At 38.2% G+C, this 12,542-nt stretch overlaps 1 protein-coding gene across 1 annotated transcript; it reads left to right on the forward strand.

The window, feature by feature from the left end:
* The first annotated feature begins 1,194 nt into the window (after nucleotides 1-1,194).
* Nucleotides 1,195-9,624, forward strand: CLEC1B (C-type lectin domain family 1 member B). The gene is made up of 6 exons (XM_082849894.1): nucleotides 1,195-1,300; nucleotides 1,922-2,020; nucleotides 3,436-3,549; nucleotides 3,712-3,863; nucleotides 6,126-6,232; nucleotides 8,102-9,624. The coding sequence occupies exons 1-6, from the start codon at nucleotides 1,237-1,239 to the stop codon at nucleotides 8,244-8,246; spliced, it is 681 nt and encodes a 226-aa protein (XP_082706020.1). The 5' UTR covers nucleotides 1,195-1,236; the 3' UTR covers nucleotides 8,247-9,624.
* The last annotated feature ends 2,918 nt before the right edge of the window (nucleotides 9,625-12,542 follow it).

Here is a 12,542-nt window from a genome sequence, read left to right on the forward strand (position 1 = left end):
AGCGATAAAATACGCAAGTAGAAATAAAATGTCAGTGGTAGGCCTGATAGGGTGATTGAGAGATAGCTGGAAGAGCCTCTGGATTTCGGAAAAGAGAAAAGAAAACTTTGTTGTATCTATCGTTTTCTCCTGCAGTTCTCTGCTTAATTTTTGCTGAGTAACTCAGCTTGTATTTATGGGGTAGGTGGAGAGAGGAAGCAGAATTAAGACTCATGTTATCAGGACCTCCTCTGACCCTGACAGCCTCTGTACTTACCCAGCATATTTCTAACACCACAAAGTCACGCTTGATGGATACAAATAAAGGCAAATATACTTTTATGAAGCATAGATCCAGCCACAAGACACTCAGCTTATGGTTAAAGTTATCAAAGACCCAAAAGCCATTCCTGGAAATTTACTTTAAAGTGAAAACATTACTGAAAGGCAATACATCAAGACATTAACTTTGTATTATTTCACTTTATTAGATTGTTTTCCTTTGATGCCTAACCTAAGCCATATAAATCCTGCCTCATGTGGAGTTCTCAACTTTTTTAGAACTTTGATTTGCAGGGACTAAAGAGTATAATATAATTTGAATATCCTTGACTCATGACTTAAAATGTCAGCTTGTTCAGTTTTTCAACTTAATGCAATCAAATAAATGGATGGATGAATTACTCTAAAAAAAACCCTTTGATTTGCAAAACGTGCAAGAATTTGGATGAATTCTAGGTCATAATTAGACCTTCTAACACAAGACCATGAAACATCTAATATAGCTCATCTTAGATCAAATTATATTAGACTCTTACACCACAATGAGATAGACTCTATATCTGTTGATGTGTTGTTATCCGTGAGTTTTCATCAGAAATAGGTTCATTTAAACAACATGATTTAGACTCTGCCAAGGTTACGATGAAGCATGAACTTCTGTTCTTTGAAAGGATATACACGATGGAACCGTCAGAGTGGAAGTTAAGGAAACAGGAAACAAATGCCATATCTACTCGTTTACCACAAGTTATTATTTTTGTGTTTTGGTGCTCAAGGTCCATGTATATCTGAGCAGCTATTAAAGGGCTTCCTGGAAAGAAACAAAAAACAAAAAATCATATGCCCCTACTCATACGTCTCCACCTTACCAGAGAGAGGAGGGTCACAGACGGGTAGACATTGAAATCATAAGGGTGGACACTACATTTTGCAAAGTCATTGAATGCTGAGTTCACTTTCATTCCAAGGGAAGCCATGCAGGATGAAGATGGATACGTCACCTTAAATATTAAAACTCAAAAACCAGCTCTCACTTCAGGTAAGAATGCCCAAGAGGCAGCAATTTGGAAATGAACTGTTGAAAGGGATCCACCCTAGTTTCCTTTTTTCTACTAGTGATAGCATACATAGTGTTGTTTTATTTTCCTGAATGACCTTCTTTCCCTACATCATTTGAGTGGTATGTACATGGGCTACATATGTTATTTAGAATATAAACAACAAATGATACAAGCAGGGCACATTACATTAAGGCTTATAGATTTAAATGCTGGAGGGAATAGAAATCTAAGGGATAAGAGGAGAAAATGTTTGAAAACTCCACTTTCTAAGATGTCAGCAAGTGGGTGTGATTCCGCAGCTGTGGCTTATAAACACCATTATTTAGAGGAGTGAGCACAAAATGAAACAAAGACAAACACAAACACAGAAGACCTTGGCTGCTAGTTACATTTTGACTCAGAGAGGAGTCCGCTGGGAGTGGGGATGGAGCGGGTTGTGTTTACTGCTGGTGATTACCAAGGGAGCAAAGGCAAGATGGGCCCGAGAAGCTGTTTATATCACTTGGATAATCCTGAGAGGGCAGGGGATGGGGGTGAAGCTGTCCCCCAAAACTATGCCATACTGCCTGCCGCCTAACATCTTTATTGTATGTCCACAGGTGACCCTGCTTCCTCCTCTTTGTGGCGTGTGATGGCTTTGATTCTGCTGATCTTGAGCATGGGGATAGCTGCTGGGCTGGTGGCTCTGGGGATTATGTGTAAGTATTGACTTAGTGCCAATGACTTGATCTGAGGAAGGCAATACGTAAGTGTCCTGGTGTATGCCATGAAGCTTAACCGTCACTATCTAGTCGTCGCTACTGCAATTATCCTATACATAGCTGCCAGGATATTCTCAATAAAGGAGAACTCTGAACTCGACCTTTTGATTAAAATTCCTTTTAGGTTTTTAAAATTAATTAAAAATGATTGTTTAAGAATTTTAAGCTGGTCTTTAAGATCTTCCCCAGTATAGATCCACACTACTTTTTGAAACTTTCTTTTTTTCCTCCCTATTCTGTGCATCTTAAGATCCAGCCAACGTGGAGTTTTCTGTTTCACAAATAAATCCTATGTCCCCCTGCCTGAGATTTTGCTGATTCTGTCCCCGCTTCCTAAAATGCCCTCCTTCCCATTTTTAAAGATGAATGTATTTACTTCCACTGAGACAATTCATATCCCACCTAATTGATAAATAGTTTTTCTTCCTATACATCTAAAAGCCCTCCAACGTCACATTATCATCTGTATAATTGTTGCTTGTTCAGATACTTGTTTATTTTTTCATAAGATATTTTAGAACTTTTCATCCACTACTTTGATTTACCTGAATATCACAGTACTTCGAGCACAACAAATCAATACTTTTTTGTTTTGGTTTGGTTTGGTTTTTGCCACGCCACAGGGCATGTAGGATCTTAGTTCCCCAACCAGGGATCGAACCCGTGCCCCCTGAAGTGGGATCACGGAGTCTTAACCAGTGGACCACCAGGGAAGTCCTCAATATGAATTTTTTTTTTTTAAGTTTGCGGTACGCGGGGCTCTCACCGCTGTGGCCCCTCCCGCTGCGGAGCACAGGCTCCGGACGCGCAGGCTCAGCGGCCATGGCTCAACGGGCCCAGCCGCTCCGCGGCATGTGGGATCTTCCCGGCCCGGGGCACGAACCCGCGTCCCCTGCATTGGCAGGCGGACTCTCAACCACTGCGCCACCAGGGAAGCCCTCAATATGTATTTTTTAAGTGAATGGATATTCTGGCATTACATAGAAAACATAATAGCAGAGGTCATTCACCTCTGTGAAATGTGCTTAGAAATCTGTGTTCAAGGAAAGGTCAAAACAGTTGCTTTGGGCATGCGATTTGATTACGGCATGTTCTTACTTGTGGTCATCTCCTTCAAATAGTTCACCTATTGTTTTGGAGAACTCTCGGTTGTCATTCTGCCTGGCACAATGTTTTCTTTATAACCCCTTTACCCTGGTCCCCTTTCAGCACTCTTTTACTCATAATGTATCTAGTAAACACTTCATAGATTGACAACTCTGCTGAACGTAAAGTTCATTGAGAGGACTTTTTTTTTTTGCATCACTCCTTATTATCCTAATTACAAATTATGATCTAATTTTTACATCTAGCTGTCACGCAGCAAAAGTACCTACAAGCTGAGAACGAACATCTCTCAGGAACTCTGAAACAATTAGCGAGGAAGTTCTGCCAAGATTTACTACAACAATCAGGACAAAAGGAAAGTAAGTATGATTTGCTAGTCTCTTCATCTCCCCTAACTCTGGAGTATTTTTGTGATGCTATCTGTCAGGAATCTTGAGATCTTCAGGAAACATTGAATATGAGGAAAAAGTAAGCCCATCCTTTCAGAATGAAAGGGATCCTATGCTTGGATTCTCCTTAAGGCCATAAATGCAGCCCATGTGACATAAACTGGAGATATTATGGAGACAGTTGCTATGGATTCTTCAGGCACAACTTGACGTGGAAAGACAGTAAGAAGTATTGTGCTGATGTAAATGCTACTCTTCTGAAGATCACCAGGGAGGACACGCTGGTAAGAATATTTCTATGTCAAATATTTTGGAGTCATAAGGAGAGAAATCTCAAATGAAACACTTGCCTTTTTTTTTTTTTTTTACATTTTTATGTCTTGCAGTTTGTGCTAATCTCAGAACCTTTTTAAGCTCAGTAAAAATTACATTTGAGAGTAGAAAGTGCTGAAATAGAACGAATGAAACTTTGAGTTCTGGTCTTACCTCTGCAACAAGAGTTAAGATAATTTCTTGGCTTCCTTAACTCTGTTTATTAATTCAAAACAGGATCTGAAAGGATAAAGAAACTCAATATGATTGGAAAATATAAATATCAGTGTTATCCCAACATTACATGCCTTCTCAGTTTTTGCTAAATTGTTGACACTTTGAACGAACCATGAGGCAAACTCTATCTTTTCATAGGCCCTCTCAGATGTAGTTTGGGGCACAATCTTATTTGCACAACACACAGGATTTCAGTTGAAAATTTTTTATTAAACGTGTCTCCTCTTCTATATTTCCCTTTTTGACAGCTTCTAACAAAAGCTCTCTTTTCAAGCAATGTACATTCACATCCGCTACTGCACTCTCTCTATATTATTGAATGTAGCTTTGCTTTTTCATAAATCCTGGGAGCAAGCCAGGAACCAAGCTTTGGAGTCTCCCTTCTACCCAATAACAGTTTGTCAAAACATATATTTTTTAAAAGGCAGAAATTATTTATTGTACTTATCCTACAATTTCTAATATAGTAATTATTCACATTTTTGCATATTAAAATAAATGCAAATATAAATTGGAATAAAAGATCAGGATTTGGGCTCTATGCAGACAGAAACTCAATAGAATTCAAATATTCAGGCAAGCCATTTTCTACAGAACTGCTATAGGTAATCAGCAAAATTGACTTGTACCTTACTGAGAGCTGAAGAAACCAGTAGTGGACCGGACGTGAGGAAATCAGCCCAGCGATGTTCACGCTCATTTGGGTGTCCTGTTATTCTAACTTGCTGTACCATATACTTTTTTTGTGGCTCAGACTCATAGAGAAGATATTCAGATAAATTAACTTCTTTCAAATCAGGCAAAATAAGAGAGTACCTGCTTTGAAATCTCAATTCTATTACAAAGAGATTAATTGGAGACTAAATAAGTCTTGAATCTTATTACTCTAGGCTGATATCAGGTTGGAGATGAACAACTAAAAGAGGACATAATATAATTTTTGAGAAATAAAAAATAGTTAAATTTCAGGTAGATTGTATCTGTCAGGTCCTATAGTGAAATATACAATATGGATGTACTTTAAAAAAAAAAACCATAAATTAACAGAAAGGTGACAGGTAGATCAAGCTTTAAGAACATCTCTTATGGAATGCCATTTTGTGTCTCACATGTCTGCCAAGATGCTCAAGTCATTTTTTATTTGCCAAGAATGTGTCCTCACTTGTTTTTTCCGGGAGGTATGCGAGTACGTGAACATTTGACCTCTTTTTAATTCTGTTACCCATAGATAGATTGATTGACTGATTTATTCATCCATTAATTCAACAGATATGTGCTGGAACTATTCCAGGACCTGAACCTATGCGTTAATAAACCCTACAAAAATTCCTAAATTCATGGAACTTTATTCCAGTTGGAGCAATAGGCAAAGAACAAAATAAACAAGTATAGTATATAGTATAGTAAATAGTGATAATTTCAAAGTAGGAAAAAGTAGATGCATGTCATTTGTAAATCCCTTTGAGAAAGACATTGTATAACTCTCAACTAAAATAAATGAATATTCCTGTATGCAAGAGAAAGACATTGTATAACTCTCAACTAAAATAAATGAATATTCCTGTATGCAAGATTCTGTAGGCAAGCCAAGCAATGAAACCAAAGCGAGTAGAGCTTAATTCTAGGGAATATAAAGTTTCATCAACAATGTATTTCTTTTCGTTTTCCTTCTCTAGCTGTTTACCACTTATTTCATTTAAGGGCCATATTTGATACTTTATTTGGGATTCTAACCTTCAATTGATGGAAGATAAACACATAGGGATATTAGAATATTATCTATCTTGCTTACAGTTTTCCCTGTATCCTGCAAGTATTTTTATGCAAAAACAAGTGAACTTGGAACAATTCTAAATATCAAATATAATTAATTTGTATTAATATAGACATATAATCCACTTTTTATGTCCAGCGTCTTATCATGAAGCTTTGCCTTTATGCCGTTACAAGAACTGTAGAAACACTCTGACCATTACATTTACTTGTGTTTGCAATAGCAATACATCAGTAGCAGGACTGGATTAATTCGTTGGGTTGGATTGTCCCGCCAGAAATCCAGTGACGTCTGGATGTGGGAAGACGGCTCAGTTCCCTCCAAAAATTTGTAAGTTATTGGATGCTCAGAATACAAGGCACAACTAGGAATTTTGAGTCCTGAGGTCTTCTACCCTCTTGAGTACAGGTTACTTAAAAGTTGGGAGGTGGCTCTGTGTTTTACTGTGTGTTACATAAGCATTGGCTGAGTCACTTACACCATAATCCTAACAAGAGAGCACTTGTAATAAGATTCTACTTTCCTACTCTCCCATTCCTCTGCTTTTTATCTAAGTCGCAATCCACCTCTATTCCTGATACTTTTTTTCCCATTCATTTCTACCCTTAACTTCACCACTGGAACATTTTATGTATGTAGTTTTGTTTTATTTTGTTTTGTTAGCTTGATCTGATTCTCTTCACATATTTTCAGAACAAAATTATCATCCTCATTATTTTATGGTTGAAAGTGATTACTCTGAGGCTTCTTTTGACTTTTCAGTATCATTTTACCTCGTCTGTTACCTTAGGGGTATCCAAGAATCAGGCACATTATCAGTCACAAGGTGATTCTAATGTTCATGTCAAAAGGGAGCCCCAGACCTCAGCTAGAAAGAACCAGACCAGAATCGGCCCCAGTTTGAGCTCGTGCCATTTGTCTGTAGCCTTCTACAGACAATCCAGGCAAAGGGACCAATTACATTGCGTTACTTAATATGGTTTTCCAATCTCTAATCACCTTTTTTTAATCTTGTGCAATGTCTCTCCAGTTAAAATTTAAACTTATAACTAAAAATTTATACAATCTGATCATTACTTAAAGTTCTAATTAATTTATTCAACAGATATTTATTAAGAATTTACTATGGGTAGGAGTCAAGAATATTATGAGTACAAACAAGCTTCTTCATAGGCCTGGGTTTTATTCTTATCATTTGTTGCCTCATTCACAATAGTGCAGGCACGCTGGTGATCCCTCTGTTCTTTCAATGAATCAAACATGATTTGAGGTCTTAGGGCTTTTTGCACTTGCTCTTCCCTTCTAGAAAGCTCTGCCTCCAGAACTCTATGAAGGACTCCCCCTTGTCACTCACGTCTGTTTAATCATCACTTCCTCAATGAGACCAGCTTTAATTACCCAAACTAACCTAGCCTCCCTCCACCACATGCACTTGAGTCTATCATATCACACTGTCTGTTCCATCATGACTCTTACCACTCTATGAAATTTTCTACTTATTTGTTGGCTTCTTACCAACTTTCTCTCATTATAATGTAAGTTCCCCAGTAGAAAGGACCTTGTCTTTGTTTACCACTCTATCATCAGCACATAAAACAACTTTGGCTCGTAGTAGATATCCCATAGATATTTGCAAATGAATGAATAAATATACATTCTTTGTCCTCTTGTCATAGCACTGTAGCAGGAAATATAACAAGCAATTACAATACAGTCTTGTATCCAGCTGCCCTATAACATAAATCCTCATTTCAAAAATTTTTAATCAACTTATTTTTCCTTGAGCTCATTTCCAACCTGTGCAGCTACTTGTCCTACAGGGCTCCTCTCTGTTTATCTAAATCCTACCCTTCCTTCAAGGCAGAACTAAAGTATGATCTTCCATGAAAAGAGGAAAAGGTAAAGCCTTTCTCATTATTTCAGATACCCATCCATCTTTTCCTCTGGGCTCCTACTGTACCTACTGTTCACGTCTGCTTAATCTTATGCCATATTAAATTGCTACTGAGCTATTCAAATGTACATACTTTATACTCCCAAGCAGATTGGAAGTTTCTCAACGATCTGAACGTTGCTTTTTAATTTTTTGCCTCGTACTTCTTATCTCCACTTTATGCAACAAAATACTATACACAGAGTTTGATTGTTGATTGTTTATTTAGCTTTCAAAGGAACTCATTCTACCTTTTCCATTCACAGGTTCAAGCTTTCTGGAACTGCAACAGAAAATATGAATTGTGCTTATTTTCATAATGGGAAAATTCACCCTACCTTCTGTGAGAACAAACATTATTTAATGTGTGAAAGGAAGGCAGGCATGGCAAAGGTGGACCAACTACTTTAATGCAAAGACATGCACAGCATGTCACAGACAAATGCTCGATGGTACAATAAGAGATCTGGATGAAGGAGTCACTAGGCATAGAATTGCTTATTTTTCCCTTATTCCCCTTAGAGTGATCTTTACATTATCTTTCCTACCAACACCACTTAGTTCCTTCTTTATATAACCCTTTATACTGAGGAATAACTTAGTGCCTTCTTTATACATCCAGAAACCAGTCTATGAGCTGATTATTTCCCAATGGTTCCATTAATTAATTTCCATTAATTTTCATTCTTCTTGTCTTCCATTCCTAATTATCTCAACATGCTATGATTCACTGCATCTTCAGACATAAACATAATACATTTTACATGGAAACAAGAAAGGTTAGCGCTTAAATGACTTAAGCTGTGTAAAATATCTAAGTCTGAGACTGTGCAAAATATCTAAGTTTGAAAGACAGCATAAAGTAGTGGAAAGTATACTAAACTTGGAGTCAGTAGAATAATTTCGATGGTATGATCACTCAAGTACAACCATGGCTCAATCATGTTGCCTCTTAACTTCCATTTTCTAGTATTTAAAATAGGATAACACCTGTCTTATATACCTCACAGTTCCACAACCTAAAATAAAAACTTCAAAGTATTAATTATATCAGAAACTCCATGAAAGCAAACCCCATGACTTTCTTATTTTCTATTCTATGCCAGCAAGCACAGCTCCTGGTTCATAGGAAACAGAAAAATATTTGCTTCTTTTTGTGAGAGACAGTTCATTAGGAAGCACAGCAATCAGTAAAACACTATACAGATATAATTTCTATTCCAAGCCCCCCTATGGTCTGACTCAAGAGCAGTAATTTTCTGTCCAAGAGAAGGAAAATAAAGTTTGCAAGAAAACTGACGGGGTTTGAAAATGAGTAAATGCTTTTTAACAAGTTGCACAGGCTAGTGGAACAGCAAGCAAAAATGCTTTATATAGTTCTTTTCCTGACAGCTCTGTGTTTGGCTTTTGCTGAGTAACTCATGCAGTATTTATAGATATGTGGAGAGGCACCCTTTAACAGGATAATAGGCAAAAATTTCATTTCTTTTCACAGCTTCCCCGAAGATACTCTTTCTCCTTAAATTCGTGGCAATAAAATTTATGAACATGATTCTCAAACATCTCAACTGAGGTGCTTGTTAAAACATGCAGATGTTCAGGGGCTTCCCTGGTGGCGCAGTGGTTGAGAGTCCGCCTGCCGATGCAGGGGACGCGGGTTCGTGCCCCGGTCCGGGAGGATCCCACATGCCGCGGAGCGGCTGGGCCCGTGAGCCATGGCCGCTGAGCCTGCGCGTCCGGAGCCTGTGCTCCGCAACGGGAGAGGCCACAACAGCGAGAGGCCCGCGCACCGCAAAAAAAACCCCACACAAAACCCCACAAAAAAACCATGCAGATGTTCAAACACAAATACTTATGGTACTCAGTGGGAAGGCTGAGAAGACAGAGTCCTATGTTTTTAATAAGCACCCTGACTTGCTTCTGATACAAGTATCCTTTAATACATTTCGAGAAATGTTACTTTGGAACTTACTCCTTATCTGGCTTTTGGTAAATTGGTTAGTCTCTTTAAAACTCAGTTTCTTCATCTATGAAATGAGTTTAATATTATTACCTTACTCATAAAGTAATTGTGAGGATTATTTAATATAATTATGTAAGGCATTGAGCAGAGTACCAAGCATATAATTAATACTCAATGAATATGTATAACTTGTATAGTTTTGTGCACTGACACCCAAAGACACTTGAATCTATTTTGTTTTAGACTATCAATAAACAAGCAGATTTGGCAGGGGAGGGGTGGCAAGAGGGGGCACTGAGGAAAAATAATAGAAATACTATATAGATTCTGCTTCCACTTCAAATGTGTTGAGATCTTGGCTTTGGGGGTATAATGCCATTATTTACCTGTTTTTACTTGTTTATTTAGAGAAACCAAATTGGAACTAATAATTCAGAAGACTGTCCAAAATTCAGCCATAGCTCTGAAATTTAGTGTTTTATCTCCCCCAAATGGAAAAGCATACATTTTATATCACTATTCATGACTGAATTTTAAAGAATAATATTGTAGTGGATGGCAAAAGTGCAATTAAAAAATGTAAACCAATCAAACTGTACCTACAAAGATTCTTTTTTTCTGGTACTCATATCAAAAGCATCTTATACATAAAATCAGAATAGCATAGACTTTAGTAGCCCAGGGAAGTGAACTTGGGAAAATAGTTTGACTTCTCCATGCCTCAATTTGCAATTTTGTTACCACATACTAATGATAGTAACTATGTCACAGAGCTATTTTGAGATTCAAAATAATTCATGTAAAAGGCCTTTGAAACGGTGCTTGGAATATAATGAACAGTAGATAAGATAGTATGATGGAAAACATTAAACATCATACAAGTAACCTACTAATCTTTGGCTGGGAGAGCCCAATGTTTCCCCCAAAGAAATTCATCAGAGAGCATACTGTATCGGGGAAGCCCAGATCTTTCTGAGCATTATATGTAGTGCTGATAAAATCTGAGAGCCCCTGGAAATTAATGGCAACCGCTGAGTGTCGGTTCCTGCATTCTTCCCGGCGTTGCTCTTAATGCATACTTGTTGTGCTTGTTGTTTCTTCCTCTTCTTCACCTCGACAGAAATCATTCCAATGTAAAGGCTATAGGGAGTTAAGTCACATTATTTTCTCTGTCAGCATCTCAGGTCACTTAAAAATCATATGACATATTTGGAGAATTTTGCTGGATATTCTCCATTTGCCTCTTGAGATCCTCTTGGCCCCATCCTATGTCTTGGGAGGCAGAACTCCAAGGTACAGCAATATCTGGGCAAACTTGGCCTCTGGCTTCCAGTTAATTGCTCTGTTGGGAGGCACTAGCAGTGATCAGGGGGGTGAAAGGGGAGAACGGTCCGGGTGTTTATGCCACTGGCTGTCGCCTACCACACCCTGGTTTGGCAAAGGCTTCATGTTCTGTATCTTAGGCCATGGCCCTTTCAGATAGGTCGCAAAGTTCCAATAATTACCCTCCCCTTAACCCTTCAGGCCTGGGTGTGATAATCGTTCCCCAATGCATATTTCACAACTCCTTTCTGGTTTCCTTAATCCTTCCCCAATCTTTATAAAACCGGCTTTGTTAAATGCCCTCAGATGCCCCCTTGAGTGCGCCGTTTGTTTTCTTCTGTTACAGGGATCAATGGTTGATCCAGTGAGACACTGCGACCAAAAAGAATTTTGCAGATTGTTGGGATCTGCAGACTGTAAATTACTGAGACACTACATTTGGCCATAAGGACAAATGGCCAATATATGAATGATGATTAAAGTATCAAATTTCTCAATACCAATGCTGTAGTCACAAGATGTGGCAGAAACAGCCCTCTATCCACTAAATAATTCATGCTTCCCTTCTAGAGTGAAATTATTATAGAAAGTTTGCTGACCAGGCAAAAATTAGGCTTATCAGGACCAAACTGCAGATCCAAACAGGGCACTATTAGTGGATGTGAATGTCATACATGATAATTCAAGGTTACGGCTTTTAAGAAGCAGATGTGGATATGCCATCTTCTCCTTTTCTTTCCATTGGCTAGAAGTATGACATTCCAACCACCGACAACATAGAAGGAGCGGGGCTGCATTTGGAGGAAAACTACCCACTAACCAGTATTACTGGAGCTAAAATGTTACGTGAGCGAGAAATAAACTTTGTGTTACATGACTGATATTTTGAGGTTTATTTGTCACAGCAACTGCATCACCCCAAATAATACAGTGTGTAAATTAATTTGAGGGATGAAATCCCTTCCCAGTTTTCTTGTTTAAGGATGTACAGTGATCTACAACTCCTTCCACGCTGGTTGGCCCAATGTGAGCTATCCCCGTATCTTTGCCATCAAGGTCATTCCCACACTTCACATCCTAAACCAAATGTAAGCTCATTCTCTGCACTTCTGGCCTTTTCATTTTAACAGTAATCCAGTGCTATCACCTTCAACATCTGCTACATTGTAGAAACCAGAGCAATAACCTATTCTATTATTGGCCATTTTGAGTTCAGTTTCTTTCTCACTTCCTTCTTTACCAAGTTATGCTTTGGCTTAAACTTCTACTTTCTGGATGAAGATGCATCTATTCTATTCCTTAAACTCAAACATATTTCCCCACTGGTGTGAAAAGGTAGCTAATTTCAGTTCTTCCATTAATCTGCTCCTGACTACAAAAGGAGTTATTTGTCTCAGCTTCTCATGTGGACCCTTACCTAT

Source organism: Leucopleurus acutus (genome assembly GCF_964270905.1).
Source record: "Leucopleurus acutus genome assembly, chromosome: 11".
In the NCBI taxonomy this organism is placed as follows: domain Eukaryota; kingdom Metazoa; phylum Chordata; class Mammalia; order Artiodactyla; family Delphinidae; genus Leucopleurus; species Leucopleurus acutus.